Below are 27,653 nucleotides of genomic sequence, written 5' to 3'. Positions count from 1 at the left end.
AACAAAGTATGCAGCAGAAAGTAACTCAACACAAACTGAAAATAATGTGCATAGGGGACATCATCAATCCTCCAATTTGAAAGAAATACAAATGACTAAAAATAATGGACAAGGGGACAAACATCAATCCTCCATTCCAAAGGATTTATATCTCATTGAAAATCATAATTTTAGTCCCTTGTTATATGAATAGAAATGGTCTCCTTATATAACTATAAAAGCCCAAACAACTATCACTAATATTATCTCCCTATCTATCTCTTTACTCTATCCCCAGTATCTCCATGATTCTTTTAACAATATTCATTTCTAAAATCTTTCATATCCTGACTTCTCAACACTTCTCAAATAAAAGATTACAAGTTGATCAGATATTGTATTCTTATTTCATAAACAAATCTCTACCTAAACTAGGAAAACCAATCTTCCATCCTTATTTAGATTAATTTGACTTAAATTCAGTACATGTGGCTCCCGCATCTTGTAAAAATGCTCCTGCATCACATCTTCTATCGATGTGATTCTTCATCTTCCTAATTTGTCATTGTTCAACAATAGATTGGTGACCTAAGCAACATTTGAAACAACCTTTGATGTCCTTGGAATGAGATGGTGGTAATTCCTTTAAGCTCCGTTTGGTTGCAAGAATTGGGCCACAATAGAAAAAATCTAAAAACTCACATTCGCCAATTTGACATTTGTTTGCAAAATACAAAATTGAAATTAGAATTCACCTATCCTAATTTGACCTCAAAATGAGCATAGTAAAATTCTTTAAAAAGGTGGAATAAGAATAGCTTATTCTTAATCCAATTTTTAATAAACCCAATTTGATGGGTTGTCAAGTCCTTGACTTTACCTTTTGATTGTACTTTGCCACTCAAATGCATTTTTGAAATATTTTCTTCATTCATCATTAGATATAAACTAGGTAACATTATTTAATGTTTAATATTTGTTTTTTTTCAAATGACAAAAAAGACTAATATTAGATTTGATATCTTTTTGAAACTTTCATAAAATTATCTTTACAAATAAATATTATGTTTTATAATTAAAACTATGTTGAAAGATCATTTAAATATCATGTTAATGATCTCGACTTATTTGAATTTTTAATTTTCTTTAATATTTTTTTTTAAATGATTTTAGTTTTGATCTTATACTCATTAAAATAATTTGATTTAATTTATGATTAAATTTATAATATACAATATATTTCACTTATAAAATCAATTTAAAAATTAAAATAAATGCTAATTAGAATAATTTGGCTTTTAAAAATTTAATAAAAAAGTCAGTTTTCATAAATAAAAAATCTTGTTTATTTAAAATATTAGCAAATTAAAAATAATAATTTAATTATTAAAATTTTCAAAGAAAACTTACTCCAATTCCTATTTCAAATGTTGCAACCAAATATAGAATATGCATCTTTCAACTCCTCTTCCAGGTCAACCAAACAGGTCCAAATGATATTCCAAAACTTATTTTAAGAATGCACGAATACCAGAATAGAGCTTATTCCAACATAGATGAATACCGCATTCGGCAATTCTTGCAGCCAAACGGGCCCTTACTATAGCACTAATTCTATAGTGGCTAATGTTTCTTGGAAATTTACAAAATATTTATGGCAGCATCTACAGCTAGTTGATAATTCTGATAAAAATGTGTAATATAAATGCATCTCATATGGACAAATTCAAGTAAACAAACAGAGTCAAAACATAACAAATTGACATGAATTGCTTATCCTTTATTCCAAAGTTCGAACATTAGAATGTAAACAAATATGGGCAAAATTTTGGAAAGCCCAAGTTTGCTGCATTCAATCTATAAATATTGCTGGTCTAGTAAAGCCGTGGAGACAACACTTCGCTGCCTGATATTAGTTCAAAGATTCAACCAGAAGAAACTTCAAAATAGAGAAGAAAATATTCCATTCCATCATCATACCATAAAAGAACAGATAATCCTCAAAATAATTAATAAAATAGAACTGAATCTTGAGAAACATCTCATTCTACTTCCAACTCCGTAAGAAGAATAAACATGCAGCCCCTAGTCAGTTCTATCCAAGAATTTCTCAATCAAAACTGAGAAGGCAGCAAAGCCTGCACACCCAAGGCAAGCAGCTTGGGGACCACCTACAAGCAAAAATGGCTGAGTTATGCACCAGAAAAGAGTACCATAAACCCTTATAATCATAAATATCTTTCCCTTTTTCTGCGAAGTTAATGACTTCTTAAAAAATCGCATAGAAATTCAAAATTGAGAAAATAAAAAAGATGCTGAAATATTTGCATGAATGAGTCAAACCTTTGCTAGAACCTAATGTCAAAAACTCTACAATCAAGAGCTACATTGTCCTCTTATTACTGTGCTAGGTTTACACAACAAAAGCTGCTCAAAAAATAAAAGTGCACTCCAAAGATATATTAGACATTTTCCACATGAACTTGCTTACACTATAATCCTTTCAAGAGAAATCCATGCCACCGTGGACCTAACAAGAACTAGTCAACCTCCACCAGAAATACAGAATGCTGAGTAAATGGGAAGGAATAAAAATGAGTAATTAAATTTGTAGAATATGTTTCCCTTGATTGAACAGCCCATTCCTGAAATTCCCCTATAGTTTTGACGGAGGTTTACTAATATAATTATAGAATTTATTGATGTATGATATTTAAATGCCTTTCAATGATTTACATGGTAGTCTTGATTTTAATGCACTAAGAATTTTTACTTTTACTCTAGATATTATTTAGAAAATAAGCTACACGTGGAAAGATCTCAAAAGCATAAACTAATTTTAAAGCGACCATGAAAGTTATTTATGAACTTTAGATAAACATATAAATATAGACATTTATCTATGACAAAATAGATTTTTTATTTACTCTCTTTTTTATGTGTATGAATTACTTTCTATACTTATTTGGCATTACATATTTTTGTTAGAAAGCATATTTCGATGATTGGTCTATCATGCTTTTCAAAATAGCATTGCCTTTGTTTGTAATCAGAATGTCAATGGAAACATACATATTTTAATCAGTTTGTGGCACATTAGATGTAAACCATGCAAGGACACATCACCAATGACTATATCGTATGTCCAGATCTCTGGGAATATCAAGTTACTGAAATTCTACTATGTATTTTTCTGACGCAAGTTATCATTGTGGATAAAAATCTCTGAAGCAACATTTATCAAATGTCATCATAACAGATATAACCTTGCACAACATAAAATTGGAAATGACTTGAAAGAAGATTTAAAATGCCATAAGCATTCAAATTGTGGAGTCATGCTTTGTCAAATAACCTATGCAAGTAAATGAAAATATTGAGAGGAATTTTACAAGAATAGAGCTTCATGGGGCATATGAGTTAAAAGCTTATAGAATATTTAAACAGCTTGTCTCATCTTATTTGAGCAAGAATTACATCTCTAACAATGTTTTTGCTCCTGTTTTATTTTGGATTTATGAATTTAGGGCAAAGCTTACAGCAATGCTGAAAGAGAGCATTACAGTGGCACTGGAGCAACATTCCTGCCAGCCCAAAAGCTATTACAAGAAGATGTAAACCATGACAGGGCACATCATCGATGACTACATGATATGTTAAGATATCTGGATGGGGAAGTACCAAGTTGCTGATGATCTACTATATATTTTACTGTTGAACAAACTATGCAAGTAAACAAAAATATTGTGAGGAATTTTACTAGAATAAAGCTTACTGTGGAATATGGGTTAAAAGATTATAGAATATTTATACAGCATATCTCATCTTATTTGAGTAAGAGTTACATCTCTAACTATATTTTTGCTACTGTTTCATTTGGATTGATGAATTCAGGGCAATGTTTAAGGTGATTCTGAAAGGGGATATTACACTGATATTTGAGCAATGTTCCTCCCACCCTGAAAGAAATTACTAGTGTCGATAGGGTATAAATAATTTCTGGGTGATCATTTTATTATAGACTCAATTGATTATCATTCCAAATAAAAAAGCAGATTTGAGCAGACATTGTGAGCTGATTTCTTAAGGTTTAATAATCAAATTATTTCAGACTTCTTGAGCAGAATTAGCAGCCTTCACGAGTATGAAACATTGAGTTCACTAGAAGATCCTGAAGCAACTTATCACAGACATTGTCCAGATTTACTCGTAGACATTTTCCAGACTTGTGAACAGATTTAAGCAGATCATATCATATCCCCTTGGGCAGAAATCTTTAAAGAACATAAAGTAGATTTTGAAGGTGTTTCATTGCAGATCTTAAGGGCGAATATGTACAGACCTTGACTATAAGCAGATTCAAGCAGTGATTTTACAGCACGTTGATAATGAGTTTCAGAACTAATTGAAGAAGGAAAAGAATTATTTATTCTTTTATTTCTTTAAGGGAGACATAAACTATTATAGTGAATAAAGACCACAACGACAATCTAAAAACCCTTCGAACAATCCACGGATTTGGTCTATATGGAAAAGTTCAAGAACATACTTACAAACTTATATCAAATGTAGAGTTGAAAGATAAGATGACAGTCCATACTAGCATAGTTGAAATACTTGTACTCGGCAACTTCTCGCCAAGGCCAACAAAAAAAATCAGCAAAAACACAGTGATAACTCAGCAACATCTCTGCAAAAATCTTGGCAACTTAAATATTTGTTTAAATTAAATTTAAGTACTTCCTTTTTTGCAAAATTCAAAGAGGAGATGCATCTAATGAGTCAGCGAATGAGTAAACAAAAGAAACAAGCTGGGTCTAAATATATTTAAATGCAAATTGGGTACAAAATGGCATCCTCGTGTGGAATGTTGATGGCTGGTAGCATGATAGTCTGAAGCAAACTTAAAATAGCAAATTGACTTTGTAAACTATAACTAAATACAACATCAAATAGTTAAAATGTTCTTCCCAACTCTAGTAAAAACTAGGGGAGAGGTAGAAGGTCTGGACCTAGAAGTCTATTGTGGATGTCCCTCCTTGCTTGACACAACTAGTTGTGGCTCAACTTCCTTCCTCGAAAGACGGTGTTAAATCTTGTTCATTAGACTCCAATGAAATTTGGAGTACTATGGAAATGTCATTACTGAGTTTCTACAAGCCTAGATGCAATAAAAAGGAGATAACACAATGGGGAAGGGGGACAAGGGGGCATTAGGGACAACGGCATTCAGGAATAAGGGGAACTCAATAAATTGGGTACAAAAAAATCAACTTAACTAGATGCAATTTCTCCATCAATTTCTTCTTTTGATTTTTAATTTGAAAGAGAGGGTCTGTAAACAGCAACCCCTAGTGGGGTCAAGGGGTAACACCCCTTGTGGGGTTTAGAGGCAGTGCCTTTGGATTCTTTATTTTTGAACCATTTTGTTAATGTTTTAGCGTCAGTAGAAGTAGAACATTGATTATTTGATATATTAATCTGTGTTTATGTTTTTCAGATAAATTGTTATTGGTGATTATTATATATATAATATATATTATATATGTAATATAATATATATTATATATTATGCATTATATATCTTATATATATAATATATATGATATATGTAATATAATATGTATTATATATATTATGCATTATATATTATTATATAATTATATTATATTATATTACATATATGGTTAATATATGAATATTATATATATAAGATGAGATATGCATATAGTTATTTATAAACTAAATGGTGATTAACTATAGAGACATGTCTCTTCATGTCTCTTGAAGAGACATTCAAGAGACATGTCTCCTCTTATATTATACATATATGAGATCCAAATCTGCATTTGGAAATCATCAATTACAATGGAAATGAAAGTACATTTGCAGAAATGATCTAAGTTATTTCAACATGGTATCAAAGCAAGACTGCATATGTAATGAAATAAATAAATAATAGAATATCAAAAGTTGGAATTGGTTGGGATTGATTAAAATTACCAATCTCAAAGATCCATAGAAAATTGTGATGCAGTTGGTGTAGGCAAAAGTAACTAGACTTTGAAGTACATCTTCATAGGTAATGGTTTCCATTATTCTCTGCAAATATTAAAACAGTTCAGAGCATGAAATGCTAAGCCGCGTCAATACAAAGGACACATGACCCCTTTGGAAGAGTAATATGGCGGAGTCTTATCAAGGAAAAGACCAATTGTAGATGTGGCATAACAAAGGAAGACTAATTGAATGTTTTATGAGCTATATGGTAGTAACTAGGCACAGAATTTTAAATAAAACACCGGGAGTCGCATTATTGTTTAAGGGTGAGAATAAATAGTCTAAGCAAATTACTTGATATAAGGCTCCTAAACAATTTGAAGTTTGAACCATTGGTGACTGGGTATTATATAGGCTTGTGCTTAGACAATATACACTGGAATCTTAAGCATTTGAAAATGCACAGTATTTATAGTCTATGCCTGTACAATTTAACAAATGCATCCTCCCCCTGAAGGAAATTGTTTCATTTCTTTCAACCACGGATGCATGGCGCACAGCTTGAGTTGTCGTGAGAAATGTGTTGACAATCTTGAAAGAGATTGATGAAGATTGGTGAAAATTGTTGGATGGAAAATAAAGAAAAGAAAGCATCATATTTTGGACAACTCACTCTACTCTCAGTAGCATCAGATTTCTTTTGAATTACAAGCAAAGGTCTCTACTAGGAAATAAGATATGAACGAGACAATAAATTTATCAATAACACGAGTGAAAAAGTCTGATATTTTACTTCCAAATTAGAAAATGGTGACGTCTTGGCAAAACTAAAATCTCTGTCACCAAATCACCAAGCTGAGTTAAGAAGATCACGAAATAGAAAAATTCTTTATTTTGCAAAACTTCACTCGCCACTTCACCAACGACCCTCATAAGCCTCCCTAGGATGTGTGCACCCTCTATGAGACCTATTGCGACTCGGAAGGCTCCATGGCTCCAGAGGTCTTTTAGAGGTTTCTCAACGAACACGGTGCCATTGTAAATGGTGCACAACAAGTGAAGGAGATGCTTTGAGAGCTGGCCAGGGATAACATTAAAACTTAAAAATATAAAGTCAAGGATGACATGATGTTCCATGAATAACATTCGCGAAACCAAACTGGTGGATATCAACTGCGAGCCAAAGTCATCAATTGGCAGAACAACAACACATATTATAGGGAGGCAGTTTCACGAAGCATCATATAATCAGGCGTGATAGACTCTTCTCTGTAAGTATAAGAAGCAACTAAAGGAGGAACATTGAGCACCAATAGAAACTCAAGCCTTCGTTATTTGGACATCAAGAACTATAAAAATTTTAAGACATTTGAATAAAGAGCCCACCTCAATATGGACAAGGAAGAAATATAAAACATTTGACCCATATTAAAAACTGAGATGTTCGTAAATGGTCAAGAGATACGACTAAAGAGTATCAACACTAATTTCACATGTACGGGTGACTCACCGCAAATCAAGTGGGAAGTAAATAACATTGATATGGTATGACCACCAAGGTACATGTGGATGGAGAAAGGTAAAGTCAGGTATCGTTATATTTGTTTGCTATATATCATTATATTTAATTTAATTTAATTTAGAAAGATAGCATCATTGTATTCCTTTATGAATGTATATGATGAAGAATTATATATATTTTAAAAGGACATATAATTGTTAATAGAATAATAACATTAATTTTGATTATTATCATTACAATCATTCATTTTTAATTTGTATATTATGGTGGGATAATATAAACCTAAATATGTGATCTCTAGTAATGGATATATATGTTTTTTGATTCCATTTTGATAAGGAAATATGTATATATGGAAATAAAGAAAATATATGAAAATCAAAAGTACTAAAGTGGATCTAGTATTGTCTCTAAGATATTATCCTTTGATTAAAAGAGATAATTATTTTTCGATTATTATATATTGAGAAATATCTTTCTTTCTTATATTTCTATACGTAAAAGCTATGTTCCTTGATCGTTTCCTTTGACAATGTTATTTCAAGGAAAAGAAAATGGGAGTAAGTATAAATGGTGTATTACTATTTTAAGTCTTTTTAATACATCATTTTATATAGATATCTATATAAATGAGAATTTATGAGAATATCCTAATGATATTTAATAATTAATATCATAATTTGCTACATATAAATATGTTAAACAATATAAGTTATTAGTATTAATGTGAAGTACTAATATTGTTATTGAAATATAAATGAAATGGAAGGAAAATATGTCATATGAGGGAAAGTCATATATATAGAAACTAAGTATTGTGTTATCTTAATTTTATTATTGAATATAAAGAGAGATATTTTAATCATTTATGTTGTTGTTAGTAATGGGCATGAGTTCAATTACTAACATGCATGTTGACATTCTGATTTATACAACCAAGAGCTATATACCTTGATCTTTTCCTCTGAGAATGTTCTTACAGAAATAGAGGGAGAATGAGATTTAGAAGAAGGTTAATATTTCAAGCAACATTGAAAGAGAGAGAGAAGATAGAGAATATGATTCAGTCAATCTTCGGTGATCTCGATCATATTGATTCAGAGGGAGTAAATCGTGTTGTGATAGAATCTTCAATGATCGATAAATTGTAACAGTCAAAAGGACTGTAATTTCATGCAAGTATGTGATTTAATGGGTCTACCCCTTGTGGACAAGTTTGTGTTCGCTTATACTACTAAGCTTAAGGTTTGAAGCGTCCATGGATGAAAAGAGCAAGTTGTAACTTAAAAAGAAGTATTCAAATTTGATGTGATGTGAAAGTGTTCAAAGATATACGAGTGGTAACTTTACATTGTGGGGAGAATAATAGGCAATGTTTCATTCCCACTTGAACCATCCTTAGAAAAGGAGATATTCCATGATCCTCATGGTCAGATAAGTACTTGTATCTTTTACATTTATCTATTCATGTATTTGTAATTCTATACATACTATAAGGGTTATTTGCTTTGATCTTTTCCTTTATGTTTGAGGATATTCTTACAGGAAAAGAAGGTTGGTGCTTCAAATATGCTACCAAATATTGTGCAAACTAAATCTGATGCTAATAGTTCCAAAGACCCTGATGATCAAGTGTGGCTCTTGATGCAAGTATCTTTGATGATTGAGATTATGAGATTCTTCTACATTACGAGGAAGTGTGACACTTCTTCGAAGGCAATGCTGGAGCTTAAAAGATTGATACTCAGAGGGAGTCTAGAAATCCATGTGGGTGACTGCATGATGTTGTTGGGCCTACTCCTACGTATATCATGAGGGAGTGATGAGTTTGTCAAGCATCCTTGGGAAAAGAGAGTTATTCTAAAGAAAGTAACAAGAGGACCTTACATCCCAGGATCTATATTCAGAGGGAGAAATTTTGAGATGCAATCCCTTATGGATGGTATCTTCTCTATGAGGAGAAGTTCTAAAGGGAAATGTTAAAATATTTCAGAGGTAAAAATTGATATGTTGATTTCAATCTATATTTGGTTATATAATTGTTGTTTCAAATATGTAATGAAAGGTGATGATCTTTCATTGGCATACTTTGGGCCAGAATCTGTCGGACACCATGATAACAAACAGAAGGTAATCTTTGTAAGGTGACGATCTTACAAATGATAGTCCTGTTATCATGGACATCTCTAGATATTGTTTTCGGACAATTAGAGATCATGGGTAACAAATCTATTATGTCATCATGGACATCTCTAGACATTGCTTAAGTGCAAGTAGAGATCATGAGTGTGTTATGGGCATCTCTGGGCATTGCTTAAGTGCAAGTAGAGATCATATGTGTATCATGAACATCTCTAGACACTGCTTAAGTGCAAGTAGAGATCATGAGTGTGTTATGGGCATCTCTAGACATTGCTTAAGTACAAGTAGAGATCATATGTGTATCATGAACATTTCTAGACATTGCTTAAGTGCAAGTAGAGATCATGAATGTGTTATGGGCATCTCTAGACATTGCTTAAGTGCAAGTAGAGATCATGAGTGTGTCATGAACATCTCCAAACATTTTCTTAGGTGCAAATAGAGATCATGAACTGCAAATGTCTCATGGACATCTCTAGACATTGCTCAAGTGCAAATAGAGATCATAGGAAATACTTTATGTTGCTAAGAGATTATAATATACATTGTGTTGATTACATAATGATTCTGATTCTAATCTAATGATGTTTTACTTCTCCCTTGCTAAAGAGGGAGTGTTAATGTTTTAGCGTCAATAGAAGTAAAACACTGATTATTTGATATATTAATCTGTGTTTATGTTTATCAGATAAATTGTTATTAGTGACTCTTATATATATAATATATATCATATATGTAATATAATATATATTATATATTATGCATTATATATCTTATATATATAATATATATGATATATGTAATATAATATGTATTATATATATTATGCATTGTATATTATTATATAATAATATTATATTATATTACATATATGGTTAATATATGAATATTATATATATAAGATGAGATATGCATATAGTTATTTGTAAACTAAATGGTGATTAACTATAGAGACATGTCTCTTCATGTCTCTTGAAGAGACATGTCTCCTCTCATATTATACATATATGAGATCCAAATCTGCATTTGGAAATCATCAATTACAATGGAAATGAAAGTACATTTGCAAAAACGATCTAAGCTATTTCAACACATTTTACTCCCAAAACTAATGTGTTTGAGCTCACTTAGAAATTCACTCCAAATTGACCTAAATCCTTGCAAATAACCTTGCAATACCTTAAAAGGTTTTTACAAGCTTGGACAGCTAAATAGAACTAACAAAATACAAAATGACTTTTTTTTATGTTAAAACCTATAATATGATTGCAGCCAAGAAATAGACACAAACCTGCCAATTTCTAAGCTTTCCAAACTTCTTGTCGAGAAGTTAAGGCAAGTAAATATATTATGTGGCTATTACTTGTTGTCTCCAAGTTCTTGTGATTAGTTACAAAATCACCTATTTATCAACAAAGAACTACAAATGGGAACCCCCTCCTTTTTCTACTGAGTCTAGATAGTAGAGTGGGTGTAACAACAATCTGGGATTTAGAAGGCCTTCTTGGAGCAAAACTTGAAAGTTTGGAAAATTTGGCAAGTCTAGAAGTGAGAAATTGAAATTACATTTTGAGCCAAGGATTGTGTGAATTTACCTAAATATAAAAGGGAGACGAGACATATCTTTGTCCCAAGAGAAAAAGGAGATGAGACACCTCTTTTTCCCAAGTAAAAAGAAGATGAGATGTCTCTTCATCCCAAGTAAACAGGAGATGGGATACCTCTTTTTCCAAAGAGAAAAGGAGATGAGATGCCTCTTCATCCCAAGTAAAAAGGAGATGAGATGCCTCTTCATCCCAAGTAAAAAGGAGATGAGATACCTCTTTGTACCAAAGGAAGGGAAATGAAGCCTCTTCTCATCTCACAATTGAATAAATAAAGAAAAAGATAGACATTAGCATCGGGATTAAATTAAATTTTTCCATTAAAATATAAACATTTAATATAATTAGACCTTACATTGAACTTTGGATTAAATATTTAATCATATTAAAAAAGGGAGATCGATTTTAATGGCATTAATTGGGATGGAAATCAATTTCAAATTAAGATAAGACCCAATTTGCCTCAATTTTGAAAAAACAAAAAAATGGCTTCTAAATTGAGATGAGATAAATGTGGACTGATTTTTTTAAAAAAAATTAATAAATTCATGCATTGTGTCATTGAATTTATCCAAATGGGATCAATTTAAATAAATAGGCAATTGAAATTAATGGAAAATAAATCATAAACTGCAATAAGTTAAATATTTTCTAATCAACTTGAAGTCATAAAGAGCCATACATTGAATGAATTATTCTAAGGTCCTCGATTTTACAAAATATATTTTAATTTCAACTTTTGGGGAGTTGTAATGTCCCCTTTTTTAGCCCATTAATTCATGATGTGTTGCTAGTCCTATTTGCCTTTGTCTCATGATCAAACAAGAACTTAACTAAGATCAAAGTGAGATTTGGCCTAGGCAATAACAGTTTTAGACCAATTGGAGTTGATTCAGCATGATTTCGTATTTTTGGCATTTCAATTTTGGAATTGGAGCGTCTCATCGAGAACTTTCCAACAAGCTACCATACATGGTTTCCCGAGTCCGATTAGGCATTTATTTTAATGCCTAAAGATTAAATAAATTATTAATAAAGTGAAACTTAAATAAAAATGCATATTAATGTCATTTTATTATTAAAAGCCATTTTATTCTCTTAAGTAGAAAGGGGTATTTTAAATAGGGAATTAAAGATGAAGAGATGTGCAGGGGAAAACGAAGAGTGGCAAGGCTATTAATACTTTATAAAAATAGTGAGAGGCTCCATCTCATTATTCTTGGTTTTATGATTTGATTATTATTCTCTTGGAGAATTTGGAAGCTTCAGCTTTCAGCCGGTTTGAGAATGGAAATCCTCAAGCTTGGAGGGAGTGGACGAAAACTCATTGTCTGTTGGAGATGTCATACTAGTATCTCACTTCTGCTTAAAATCTTTATTGCTTTTTACCCAATCTTGTTGTAACATCTGTAACCACAATGGGTATTTGACATTTGTTATATATGACTAAAGATTGAAATGCAATATTCAATTCTGACACTATATTTTCATTTGGGTATTTTGGTATTTGTGCTTGATAATTTGAAATCTATTGCATGAAAGTATTTGTTGAATTTTCATGTGAAAAATTCGTGTTAAAAACCTAGGGGAAAATTTCAGTGGTATCAAAGCGATGTACATGCCAGTCTAAAGGGATAAAATTTGTAGATAAATATTTTGAATATTATGTTCAGAATATTTGATTACTTTGTTACGAGCTTATGTAATGTCCCATTTTTGGGACATTAAGAATTCTAAAGTCAAATTCATAAAATATTAATTCAGCCTTCAAGGAGCCTAATGAAAAGTTATAAAATGGGTCAAATTAATATTATTAAGTGTGTTAAAGGAGACAAAGGGGAAAAAGATGAAGAGATAGAAGACAATTGAAGAGTCACAGTTGAGCTTTAAAAGAGGGAGTCTCGTTCTTCACAAATATGTTTGGTTTATGATTCAGATTTATGTTTCTCTCTTAAGAGAGTTATTTGGAAAGCTTCATCTTTCATCCAACTTGAGGACGTAAACCCTCGGGCTGGTAGACAATAGATGCAAACCCATTGTCTGTGGAGACGTCACACCAGGTGTCTCACATGTGCTTACAGGTTCTTTTCTTAGTATTCCAATCTGACTTTAAAATTGTGTTTAAGACTGGATTTTTGAATGCTAGTTATTGTATTGCTAATGTATAATGCAATAACATATTCTGCGGTATTTTATGAGAATCTATTGGTTTATATTGTTGGTTTATAATGCATCTTCATATGTTTATGTTCTGAAAATTATTTTGACATAAAACTGGGCAAATATCCATTTGGGATATTACAGAGGTATCAGAGCAGTATATCCTGCCATCCTGGACAATTAAATTTGTGCATTAAAAATATTAGCATACCAGAGTTTTTTTATCAAAGAAAAACTTTTAGGAAATTTTATTCTGAGGGAAGTATTGGGAAAATATCCTTTCGGGATACTACAATAGAACAAATGTGGTTGCCTGTGAGTTTCAAAGCAACACCACAAAGGTGTTTACAATCATAGTTCAAAATACATGTGATCAATCGTGAAAAGTACAATATATCGCGAGATGCCCAAAAAAACGATAAAAACACCCAATAAATCGGTACCAATATTATTGAGAAATCACAACATTAAAACCCAATTAAAATCGCGGTATACCGTTTAAAATGCAAGTTAAAATCATTTGCTACAATCAACGCAAAACACCAAAAAAAATTAGGTTTCCGCTCGACAATAAAGTCATGTCTTTTCACGTCTTAGCTCGTGAGCGATTTCGTTTGTGTTTTTGCAATTTCTTGCTGATGATTTCTTAGCTGCAGATAGGATCTTCTTGCTGCAGATCTTCAAACTCTCCATGATTTTAATTCGTCTGTATCTTCAAACCTTCAAAATCGACGGCGTCTTCAAAGTTTCACACCTTAAAAATTGACTGCATCTTCAATTCAACTGGTCTTTGTTGCATTCATCACAGGGATAGCTAGCTAAGCGTAAGACAATTTGAAAGTTTGAAAGTTTGAAGTAAAATATTTTATTATTATTGATGATATTTAAGAAATTTTATATTTTCAAATGTTCGATAAAAGTGCCGATTTATTGCGAAATTTTTCGCTGAATTTTTGCCGATTCCGAGTTTTCCAAAATTTTTGGGTCGGCCGAGATACTGTAGATACCGAGTTTTTAAACTATGTTTACAACTGTCAAAAGTCCTATATGGGTTTGAGGAGAATGTTATTAGAATAATCTTTATGTTTCTTTTTCAATGCTCACTATTGTATCTCTGTAAATATTAGAATGTTTCTAATATTTAGGTATAGTTTAGAATAGAATGTTTCTATTCTATTCGACTCTCCTCTTTGTATATATAGATAATTTGATCTCTGATTAATATATCAAGTATTTTGCCATTTACATTTGTAACATGGTATCAGAGCCTAATACATTATTAGTTCAAAAATTTATAATTTCTTTTGAAATTATTACTGCATAAATTTTTCGAAATTATTCTGTGCATTTCTTGGTGCTCCTTTTGAGAAACCTGTCTAGGGTTTTCGCCCTAAAGAAAAAATCTCAAATTCGAGTCTGTTTACAAATCCCGAATTTGGGTTTGTCTAAAAATCATCTCCCAAAATCGCGTCCAATTTTGGCGATCTCTCTGCTCATGCCGGATTAGTAAAATTGATTGGAAAGATCACGTTTTCAAATGTTGTATCTAGGTGTTGTTTGGTTCCTTTTCTTCAACTCGCAACTGAGACAACAAATTGCGTCTTCAATCTTGCACTTGCGTAGTTTTTTTTTTTTTTAACTCGTGTCTGACGGCTCTGGTTTTTTAAAACACATCTACCATTATTTGGAGGTCATAAACTGTTTTTAAGCAACATCTCAATCTATAATCGTGTGTTGGGAAGCAGAATCGGCCGTTTTTTCAAGCAATCCGCCATTTTTTCTGCAAATATCAACCTCCATAGCTATCGACTAGGGTTTTCTTTGAAACCCTAGTTTTTGAGCTCGAAGAAATTTTCTAATCACATATTCTTGGTGGGTTTTTCGAGATCTCAAATGGGTCTTCATCAAATTTTTGTGGGTGCCTTGATTCTTGTGCCTCAATTTTCGAGCCAGCAAATCCAAATTCTGACATTTTATTTCTAGGTTTTTCGAGCTCTCTTCTAGATACTTCTCTGATTTTTTTGGGTCTTTCATTTTCTCACCTCGAAGTTTGTGCCATTTAAGATATTCACATATTATGAGCATCTTAATCAACAGCATCAGAAGCAAGCCAATGCTGCCCAACACTCGGAGCAAAAAGAATCTATCTACCATGCCTTTATGGCCAGCATACCTGCAAATCATGTGAAATCTTCCGCCTGGTACATAGATTCTGGTGTCTCTCGACATTTCACTCATAGGTGTGATTGGTTTGTTGAATTCACTCCCTATTCTAACTCAGTAATCTTTGGAGGCGGCAAAAAATACAATATTGTCAGCAAGGGCAATGTTCAAATTCAGTTTGGAGGAAGAAGACTCATGTCCCTAAATGTATGTTATGTTCCTGGCATGAAACATAATCTTCTATCTGTTAGTCAGATTATAAAGGACTCCCCTCGGATGTTGTTTTCAGTGGAAATAAGTGTTCGATTATTGATCGTGCTTCTCGCACTACACTTGTTGTTGGTCTTGAAGATCATGGTATTTATAGGCTTGTAGATTCAAGCGATTCCCTTGAGCATGCCTTCATCACCAAATCATCCGCTCTCAGCAGCCTCTAGCATCATCGATAGTCACCTGAACATTCAATATCTAGCACAACTTGCTCAGGATAATTTAGTCCATGGCCTACCTGATATCCAGACCCAGAATCATCATGTTTGCAGAGCTTGCCAAGCAGGGAAGCAACATAGGACACCATTTAAGGATGGTGAATCATGGCGGGCATCTAAAGTACTCTAGCTGGTCCACGCTAATGCATGTAGTCCTATGAATACTCCTTTTGTTACTGGGAACAGGTACTTCTTACTCTTTGTGGATGATTTCAGTTGCAAAATGTGGGTATATTTTCTTAAGCAAAAATCAAATGTTTTTCTTGTATTTCAGCGGTTTAAAGCCCTAGTAGAAAAAGAGTCTAGTTCCCCCATCCGTACTCTTAGGACCGATAATGGGAGGGAATTTTGTTCTGCTTTCTCTGCCTTCTGTACTACTCATGGCATTAGACGTCAGTTCACCATGCCTCACAACCCTCAACAAAACAGTGTTGTAGAGTGTCGAAATCGTACCATCACAAAAATGGCTAGGGCTATGCTAGAACATAGAAATGTTCCCAAAAAATATTAGGCAGAAGCAGTATCCACAGCTGTCTACCTTCTTAATCGATCAACCACACTTGCTGTTAACCATAAGACTCCTGAGGAAGTTTGGTCTGGTTGTAAACCTAGGATCAACCGTTCAAAATTTTTTGGCTATCTAGCATATGTGTGGATTCTTGATGCCAAACGCACTAAGTTGGATTCCAAAAGCCAGAAACTCATGTTTACAGGATACAGTCACACACATAAGGCCTACACACTGATTGATGTAAACACTGATCGTTTAATCTTCAGTCGTGATGTTGTGTTTGATGAGGAACTTGGACCATTTCAGCTCTCTACCTCCCCACCGCATTCCAAGATTCAGTCTTCAGCAATCTCTGACTTGGGGTCCTATTTTATATGAGTCATCTGATGCTACTGATACACCACCTCAGCCACCTCTAGATAATACAGCTCCTGCTCCTACTCCTCATCAAGCTATTCCGACATCTGACATTGGCTCCTTTACTTTTCGGCCAAAATGGTGGGCTCAAACGATTAGTGATCTTCGTCTTGATGAACTCATTGAGGGTAGAACCTCCAAAAATAAGAAGATTCAACACAACACAATTAATGTTGCTCTTATGGCCAACATCCACAATATCTCTGAGCCCCGAACATATGCAGAGGCCAAAGGAATTCCAAAATGGGAACAGGCAATGGATGTTGAGCTTCAAAGTCTTCAAAAGAATCACACCTGTGTTCTTTCAAATCTCCCTCCTAGGAAGAAACCCATTCGCTGTAAATGGGTCTATAAGGTCAAGTACCATGCAGATGGTACCTTGGACAAATACAAAGCCAGACTTGTTGCTCAAGGATTCACCCAGCGCGAAGACAGACTATGAGGAGACCTTTGCCCCGACAGCCAAGATAAGCACTATTCGCCGCCTTCTTGCCATTACAGCTCAGTATAGTTGGAAAGTTCATCAGATGGATGTGAAGAGTGCTTTTCTCAATGGTGAATTACAAGAAGAAGTCTACATGACGCAACCCCCAAGTTTCAAGGTTGCCGGTTCAGAACCAAAAGTCTGTAGACTCCAGAAGGCTCTCTATGGTCTTAAACAGGCCCCTTGAGCTTGGTACATAAAGATTGATCAGTACTTGGTTGCTCAGGGATTTCAGCGTAGCCTGTCAAACAGTAATTTGTATATTAAACACTCTGGTAATGATATTCTTTTTCTTGTTGTCTATGTGGATGATTTGATCATTACTGGGAGTTCAGGACATTTGATTTCAGCTATCAAACAAGATCTATGCACAACTTTTGATATGACAGATCTCAGATTGCTTCATTATTGTTTAGGTATTGAGGTTTAGCAGACTGACAGCAGTATTTTCTTGTCTCAATCCAAGTATGCCAGAAATTTGGTTGACAGATTTTGAATGTAGGATTGCAAACCTACCTCCACTCCTATGGAGAGTAGTCTGAAATTGTCCGCACAATCGAATTCTCCTCCTGTAGATGAAACACTCTTTAGGCAACTAGTAGGTAGTCTCATCTACCTTACTACTACTAGACCTAATCTTAGTTTTGCAGTCAACTACATCTCACAATTCATGACAAATCCCAAGACTAATCATTGAATTGCAACGAAACGTGTGTTGCGCTATGTACATGGTACTTCAGATTATGGTCTGCTTTACACAAGGAGTGCTACTCCTCAGCTCAGTGGATTCACCGACTCTGATTGGGCTGGCTGGCTATGTGTTCAGTATCGGATGTGCAGCAATTACCTGGACTAATAGGAAGCAACAAGCACGGGCACTCCCCTCTACAGAAGCAGAATATCGAGGAGCTGTCAAGGCAGCTTGTGAAGCAGTTTGGCTCCGTCAGATGCTTGTAGATATGCATATTCCTCAAGTAGGTCCAACTTCATCGTTTTCAGACAATCAGGGAGTACTCAAACTTGCTAAGAATCCAATGTTTCATGAATGAACCAAGCACATAGAGCTTCATTGCCATTACATCTGACAGTTAGTAGAAGATGGATCTATTCAGTTACTCTATGTCCCTACCTCAGAGCAACCAACAGATATTTTCACAAAACCCCTTGGTCCTGACAAGTTCGTTAAATTCAGGGGATCTATTCGTGTAGTAAATAGATTGAGCATTAAGGGGGGGTATTAGAATAATCTTTATGTTTCTTTTTTAATGCTCACTATTGTATCTTATTGTATCTCTGTCAATATTAGAATGTTTCTAATATTTAGGTATAGTCTAAAATAGAATGTTTCTATTCTATTCGACTCTCCTCTTTGTATATATAGATCATTTGATCTTTGATTAATATATCAAGTATACTGCCATTTACATTTGTAACAAATGTTACTTTGATTTAGGCAACATATAACAAGTCTAAGAAATGTTATATTAATGGGTCATTGAAGACTTTAACCTAGTAATGTTGATGGTGAAAGACTTGAAATTTTGTTCCACCTCTATTGAAGTTGTAGTCCGGGCAATACAGGACTTACTCCTGCCTACATGAGTTCACATCTTACCTGTGCAATGAAACAAATTGAAAGAATCGAATGTTTCAATTATCACTTTTCGTGAGTTCTGCTTTGGTTGGTGTCAAAGATTGCAAGAAAACCGATATTGTATATCATATTAAACGCAACAGAGCCATGTCTTGACACGACCTCCAGCAATGAGAGAAATATTTAGTTGTAATAATAGACAGGTAGTCCATTTTTTTTAGATGATTCCATAATACGCAAAGATTTTTCATAGCCATTTTTGGGCGCGACTCCAATAGTGGTTCCTAAGAATAACTCATCTGTCGTGGCATGATGAATTGAAAAATAAATTTCCCTAAAATATTTGAAGCATCGAGGATATGGAGGAATGTTTTCCGTAGGAAACTCCAGTATTGTAGACAACAAAGATAGGGTGAGTTGAAAGTTTCAAACTCACACAATCGGAAGAGGAAATTTGCATTTAGTCTTGGAAGAGTGATTCTCAAAACCCAATATCGCTACGATGTATTATGAATTGTAGCGGGCCCCGAAATACATGATGTCAGAGATCCAAGTGTTAGATTAAATGATATACAATAGGAGCCTATAGTCGAAGAGGAAATCCAAACTATTAATTAATTGATTCGGTTCTTCCAACGAGCTATTGATTTGCCTATTCAAACTGCCTTCAAAGTCGAACCTGAAGGAAATTATTGTAATGCATCAGTGAAGTGTTAAAGACAAATTTGTAACTATTGTCGTCAGTCTCCACTCAAAGTTGGGCAAATTTTAAATTGTCTATGTCCTTTGTGGTTGTATGTTGTACTCTGTGATTCCTACTACCATCCAAGAGTCAGGCACTGTTAGTTGAATGCCATAATTAGCAGAGCATTTGTTTTGGAAGTATATTATTTGGTTTGGATCTGAAGCTTTGGAGAGAAGAGATTGTTCATGATCTATAGCCGACCCATTGATGGAATGGCAACAACTAGTGTTGCAGTTTTGTTATTCTGATGCATTACTTAAACTGCAAGTGGCGCAACGAAAATATTGGAGGAATAATTCCTATCGACAAGAGCAGTTACACAATTGAAGGCTATTTTAATTTTTATCACTCATCATTTAAAGTTTGGGGCAAAAACATTTGACAAATGGTCTATATAATACAAAGGAATAATTAAAGACCACATATTTGGATGAGACTTTTAGTCAAACAGAGTTTCTACAGTGGTATAAGAAAAGTGGCAATGAACGTGCAAATGTTAATGTTGTAGAAGTACTGCTTCAGGGAGTCGTCAATGATTCTTGAGTATCAGAGTTGTCGGAAACTCCTCTGTCCCTCCTTGGGCACATGTATCCCTATATCCAATTTAGAAACGTATCCAATACTGTTCGAATACACGTCAAATATTGTACCCATGTCTGCCTAATAAACTTGATTTTTGAACCGTACTAAATACTATGGGATTTTTTTTTAAGATTTGACGTAGATCTTCCCTTTAATGTAAAAAAAACTATATTAAAGCAATTTTTTTTAAAAAAATAGTATGAACAAAACCTCCACCAAATGAGAAAGACAAATAAAAGGTTTTTCTATTTGAGCAACCCATTTTTGGGTGATCTTCTAATGCAATTCTACTAGGTTTACATATTGTAAAGCGTTAAATTAACTTATAAATATTAATGTAGCATTTATGTGCCAATATTACTTTTGAAGTAATGAAAATCTCCTACAATAACTTAGAAAACTATGTTAAATATATGTATGTGTTATTTATTAATGTTGTGTCCAGTCGTATCCATATTGGGGGTCTTAAAAAATGGCCATATCGATACCCAATACCGTATCTGTATTTGTATTTGTATCTGTATCCATGCAACTTTGCTGAGTATCGTAAAGAGAACTAGACTAAAAGGAATTGTTGGGTAATTGTTACAATCACCAGCGCACTAGCAAATACACTAACATATGTCATTGACATTATTGAAGTTGGCCAGAAAGACTCAGACTGGGCACGTCTTTGGTATTGCAATTGAAATTAAAGATTTATAATTGAGTGGTAATTGGTTGCATCTAACACTTTTCATTCACGTGCTGTGAAAGCTAGAGAAGCTGTGAATTAGTTTAAAGACAAGTCTGTTAATCTCAGATTGGTTTTGATAAGTGAGTGTCAACACACTTAAGCCATTTTCTTAGTTCATGCTGAACTAATAATACATGTTGAGCACATGTAAATATTATACCATGCCGAGTTGCAATGAGTGTCAAGTCACTCATGTGTCAAGTCATTCAAGTGCCGAGCAAATAGACCGTGCCAAGTGATTCAGGAGCCAAGTAAACAGTGGATGCCAAGTAATGCAAGTGTCAAGTCACAGTATACAGAACAATGCATGCCGAGCATCAGAGACTTCATATGCAGAGTGACACAGTTTTGACATATTTGTTTGTAATGGCACAAACAACTATGTAAACCGTTTTTAAGCCAACTTAAGGATAGATTACGATCTTTTGGAGATAAGGACAAATCTATATTTGAATTCCCTATGCAATTACATGCAACCAATTAAAAAATAGGAAGGTTTAAGCAGCAATATGGATGAATCTCAGCCGTAGATTCATACCTAACCCTAAGCGACCTAAGCCTTCTTAAGGAGGACGAAGCCCTAAACTCTTTACTATGGATGGGTAAGTAATCAAATTGGAGGAGCAAACAAGATAGTTTGCAGAGCATTCAAGGTGACTTAGAAGTAAGAGTGAATTGCATAATCAGTTAGAGAAGAACAGAGGATAGAGCAAAGGATACAGCATTGAGACATCTAATCGTGAAGGATCAATTAGACATTGTGTAGAGGTGGTCTGTCATCAGGCAAGCAAGTGTCAATCGCAGGATCTATGCTGAGACATTTTAACCAGTGATTTCAATTAAATCTCTTAATAGAGTAGTCCTAACAGGTTGTATGAAATCTTTTAACAAGGTGCTTACTTAATTGTAAGTTGAAGTCATCTAACAAGGCACACTTCTAACAGGGTGTTGAAATCCTCTAACAAGGTGAGACCTAACAATTTTTATAAGCCTTTAACAGGGCAGACCTTTCACAGGGTAGACCATGATTCATGGTCAAAACATTGTAACCTTCATTGGATACACTTTATTGCTGCAGTAGTGAAGATTTATGGGTGTCACCCTCACCCCATTTTTACCTTCTCACTTGGAGGGTTTCTAGGTAATCATATCTGGTGTTATGTGTGTGATTGATTACATGTTTACATGATTTAGATTCATATGCTTTACATGTTATTTTAGTTTACATATTGAATGCATATGATGAATTAATGGTGAAAGTTTTATGGGTCCAAGTTTAAACTCTTGATTCACCCCCAACCCCCCCAACCTCCAGAAGTTTACTCTTTCCACTTGTAATTCCAACAAAGTCTTCAAAGTTCTTGTGCGTTTCATGACAATTTGCATATCAGTACTAATGTATCTCAAGAAATTTCTGGGACTCATCAAAGCTGGAGTTGTGTTTAATCGTTGGGAGGGCACTGTGGAATCCTAGCAGCGGAGAAGTCAATACAGTGAAGGCTGAAGAGTCAGAAACTACACTCCTAGGTGGAGGAGCCAAGTATCATTTTTTGTCATTGCACATGAGCCTTGCCAAAGTGGTGTAACGGTAGTTAATACAAACAGAGCATGTTTGATGTGCGTTTTATACTCCTTAAGTTCTGTTGAATCATGGTCGAAAGTGGGTAGTCACTCAGTGTGAACAATGGGTAACTTCACCATTCAGCTGAGAACCCTGAAGTCTACCCATACCGTGCTTGAAGAACCTGGAACAACACAAGCAAGGTAGACCCTTCTTACCCAACACACGGCCATCTACCAGTGACATTCTGAGTAAGTGTCCCAAGCTGAAAATAGTGAACCAATCAGGACTTCATTGTGGAAGAGGAAATAGAGTTAAGCAAGTGGGCCATTTCAGAGACCATTGCTAGCTTAAACAGTGATCTTATGAGTCAGCAAAGCGGAGTATTGACAAGCAACTCAGTGAGGAAAAACGCAGGAAGATCAAATATCGGAGGTTGTTGCAAAGCTGGGTGGTCTGTTTTTGCAGTTATTAAAGGTTGATTACCATTTAATTCTTCACATGCCATCAACATCAAAGACAGCTGCCTTAACACAGAAAAATTATAAGGAAATTCTGAGCTACAGTACAAAAAAGAATGTTTGATGCTTAGTTTCAGATTTGGGAAAATCACAGTTAGCATCTTAAACTTGCAACAAGACTTCATGACAGCACACGAGAATGTTTAGGCAGCTACCCAACTTTGTTACCAAAGACAAGGAACAAATCATTAAAGAAATGCTCTACAGTATGGAGCAACAACTTGCATGTTTGCCAAAACCCAAAGTTGAATTACTTTGCAATCTGGGAGCAATAGAGAATTGTTTATCTACAATAGAACAACTAGGTTCAAAGAGTTGTGATCCCTTTGGCTAAGCTGGTATTATTGAGGCATCTTGATAGAGAGATAAGACTTGCAGTCATTCAATGTATAGTTCAGGTTATGAGGATAACAAAACCACATGATCCTTACAACAGGAAAGTTATGAAGGAGGTGTTCCAACTGATTGTGGAAATTTTTCAAGAATTGAATAGTATCCATAATCCATCATTTGGTAAGACAGTCAAAATTTTAAAAACAGTTGCAGAACTTAGAGGTTGTGTGATTATGTTGGATCTAGGTTGCGAAGATTTTATTCATAATATGTTCCAGCAACTCTTGATTGCTATTTAAAGGAACCACACACAAAATATTTTATCTTCCATGTAGTTGATTATGGGTTCAATCATCGAAGAGAGTGATGTTGATTCACAAAACTTCTTGTCTACCATATTGGCTGATTTGAAACAAATACATGTCACTTCTTTTGATGCTTATCATTTGATTAACAATGTCATCAATAAATGTGAGAACAAACTGAAATCATTCTTAATAAGGGGCAAAATTGAGGGAGGAAGAAAAAAAGAACTATTTCAGCCTATAGAGAAGGATGAGTGGGCAGCTTAGTGATGGTATTACGACGGACCACAAGGCTGAAGAAGACAAAATTATGGATCAGCCACCTGGAAATTTGATGGAGTCTTCGTGCATTATGACTTCATGCCCATTGGATGATGACTACAGGATTAATGGAGCATCTCTTGGATCAGCGATGGAGGGAAGGCCTAAGGATAATTATTCATATGATGAAAATATCTCCAACCAGCATAATACTGATTGGATGAAGCATAGTAATTCACTTTTTGCTCTGGATGGTGATCGGGTGATGGAGAATCCGCTATTTGAGCTTGATGATGGAACACCTTTTGATCAAAAGTCACAGACTGATATTGCTTGCAGTCAAGAGGTGATTGATTTACATTTGATAGAGAGGCATAAGACTGGTTACAAATCAGCCTTCAATAGTAACTTGGCTAACAGTTTGGCTAAGGAGCATATAAGGAGAGAGGACAATCCTGATGGGTATTCATTGATTGACTCTTCTACTCATTTATCTAGTGTCCACAGTTATTCTACTGTCACAAATGTCAAGCGTAATGAGGGTACTTGATTTGTTACACTTCCCTTCATGAAGGAGGAAGCCATATCTAGCTTGCTTCTTCAATATAGTTATAGTTCCAGCATACCTATTAGAGGAGTTGTCTTGGGGCAATTTGATATTTTCAGTATCTGAATATTTTCTAGTATGGAGGAACATGATATTTTAGACAACTGGGAAGATGGACGGAATTATTGATTGTGGGACCCAAGAGGATCAGCCACATGGCCAGTATTTTTTCAGGGAGCTGGTTGGCATGATGTTGAGTTCCCATCTCTATTTAACTCAAGCAGTGCTTGTGATATCAGTTGGAGTGAGATTCTCAATTGGATTGAGTATTTTCTCACATACGATAGTAGCACATGGACTGTTACTATATTTTCAGGCTGGGCTCAACTTTTGGAAGATAGTGAGTTGCAGTTTGATTTCCTCTTGAGGCACATAACTCATGAGATGGTTTCTATCCCTGTTTCATATTATAGCAGCAGTGTGTGGGAGTCTTATGGGTTGGACTTCTTACATATGGAAGATGTTTTTGGTTTTGGTTGGGTAACCTATTTGTCCAATTGGTTGATCCAGGATGATAGGTTGTTAGACACCCATTACTCCTCCCAAGATTGTAATGATAGGATGGTTTGGGATCCAAGTGTTGACCAGATGTTTGTGTGGCATTTTGAGGATTTTGTTATAGTACTACACAATATGGGTTTTGATGTAGTTATGACCAGAGGCATGCAGCCTACAGATGCAGCTATACTTCACAGATTTACATGGGATACAGTGATCATACTGATAGTTGGGTTGTATTCTCACTTTTGGCACTACAGCATGGCAGGTCCTGACTTTAGAGTTATCAGTATAGGCCACAGTGATGCTAGTAGGTGGATATGGGACCCTAGTATTGGCTATGGATTCATGACTACTTGAGGACAAACAATCTCAAAGAGGGAGGACTTGTAATGTCCTATTTTTGGGGCATTAAGAATTTTAAAGTCAAATTCATAAAATATTAATTTAGCCTTAAGGGAGCCTAATGAAAAGTTATAAAATGGGTCAAATTAATATTATTGTGTTAAAGGTGGCAAAGGGGAAAAGATGAAAAATAGAAGGCAGTTGAAGACTCACAGTTGAGCTTTAAAAGAGGGAGTCTCGTTCTTCACGGATATGCTTGGTTTATGATTCAGATTTCAGTTTCTCTCTTGAGAGTTATTTAGAAAACTTCAAGTTTCATCCAGCTTGAGGACGTAAACTCTCATGCTGGTAGACACTGGACGTAAACCCAATGTCCGTGGAGATGTCACACCAGGTGTCTCACATGTGCTACAAGTTCTTTTCTTAGTATTCCAATCTGAATGTAAAATTGTGTTTAAGATTGGATTTTCGAATGCTAGTTATAATAATTGCTGATGTATAATGCAAAAAAATATTCTACGGTATTTTATGAGAATCTACTGGTTTATATTGTTGGTTTATAATGCATCTTCATATGCTTATGTTCTGAAAATTATTTTGAGATAAAACCAGGCAAATATCCATTTGGGATATTACAGCTTAGGTGGAATTTAATAGAATATCTCCAATTTTGTTGAGATGTTAATGTGGTCCCTGAAATCACACCAGTTGTTGGGTTCATGAAATGAATTTAATATTGGAAGTGATTATAATTGTTACCTGCCTGTGTAGGGCCCGACTCTTCTTACAAGATTGGTTTATGTAGTAGTGACTTTTTAACACCTCCTGCAAAAGTCCTGAAGTTCTATATAAATTTTTATCTGCATTGAATATTAAGGGAGATAAATAGCCGATCAATTTTAATCATCAATATTTTATTGGGCCATCTTATTATTAGCAATTGGATTTAAGAATGAAATCGGAGATAATATAAGGCACTGTGAGTTTAATATTTCCTATGGACACTTAGAATAATGTTGTTTAACATCACCGGGCCATATTAAAACAGAATGTGTTTTAAATTAAAGAAGGCTTGTTTATTTCATTTGGATCTGACAATAATTTTGGTTTTCTCTAAAGCCATTGCCCATAATTCATTGGAGCATTTGAATTTAATATTTTCTCAATATGGAAAACAAATATTTTGACACAAAACTATAGTTAAGGGATAAATATTTGAGAACAAGCCTTCCCGTTGGCTGTCGTTTCATGTGGATGGGGCCTGGCTTATTCAAATAGAATTACTTTGAACAGAGTTGCCAGAAACTCCTTTGTCCCTCCTTGGGCACGCATATCCCTATATCCAATTTGGAAATGTATCTAATACTGCCTGGATACACGTTGAATATTGTACCCATGTTTGCCTAATAAACTTGATTTTTGAACCGTACTAAATACTATGGGATTTATTTATTTTAAGATTTGACGTAGATCTTCCCTTTAATGTTAAAAAAGCTATATTAAAGCAAAAAAAATTTTAAATTAGTATAAACAAAACCTCCACCGAATGAGAAAGACAAATAAAATGTTTTTCTATTTCAGCAACCCATTTTTGGGTCATCTTCTAATGCAACTCTACCATGTTTACATATTGTAAAGCGTTAAATTAACTTATAAATATTAATGTAGCATTTATGTGTCAATATTACTTTTGAAGTAATGAAAATCTCCTACGATAACTTAGAAAACTATGTTAAATATATGTATATGTTTTATTTATTAATGTTGTGTCCAGCCATATCCATATTGGGGGTCTTAAAAAATGGCTGAATCCATACCCAATACCGTATTTGTATTTCTATCCGTATCCGTATCCATGCAACTTTGACTTTGAAGGATCATGCTAATTCCTCTTATTGAATTGGTGCAATTCCTTGGCATTTGATATTCCAAATGTGGCTTCTCAACTTCACTTCTGGGTGCCTAAGTCATGCGTGACTTTTCAGATTGATATTTTTTCTGAGGTTATATTCCACCCGGACTGTGAATGATCTCTACAGTTCAGCAATTGACAATTTTGGGATAGCTAGAGGATGGCCTTCATAACTTTCTTGAT

The 27,653-nt window shown here is 34.3% G+C and overlaps 1 protein-coding gene across 3 annotated transcripts in view; it reads right to left on the bottom strand.

Moving 5' to 3' along the window:
- Nucleotides 1-1,738: 1,738 nt before the first annotated feature.
- The window catches only part of LOC149560132 (Mitochondrial import inner membrane translocase subunit Tim17/Tim22/Tim23 family protein), a 125,499-nt gene continuing 99,584 nt past the window's right edge, over nt 1,739-27,653 (bottom strand). For 2 of the 3 annotated variants that reach the window (XM_089824517.1, XM_089824518.1), the window contains exon 5: nt 1,739-2,150. In XM_089824517.1, coding sequence (XP_089680643.1) covers nt 2,065-2,150 — 86 coding nt within the window. In that variant the 3' untranslated portion in view covers nt 1,739-2,064. Of the gene's footprint in view, nt 2,151-4,532; nt 4,610-27,653 lie in introns of all 3 variants that reach the window. The other variant, XM_089824519.1, reaches the window with a different exon arrangement.

The sequence above is a fragment of the Cupressus sempervirens genome, chromosome 4 (assembly GCF_028749045.1).
Source record: "Cupressus sempervirens isolate cs-2001-9-10 chromosome 4, ASM2874904v1, whole genome shotgun sequence".
Taxonomy (NCBI): Eukaryota; Viridiplantae; Streptophyta; class Pinopsida; order Cupressales; family Cupressaceae; genus Cupressus; species Cupressus sempervirens.
This window is presented reverse-complemented; position numbering and strand designations above follow the sequence as displayed.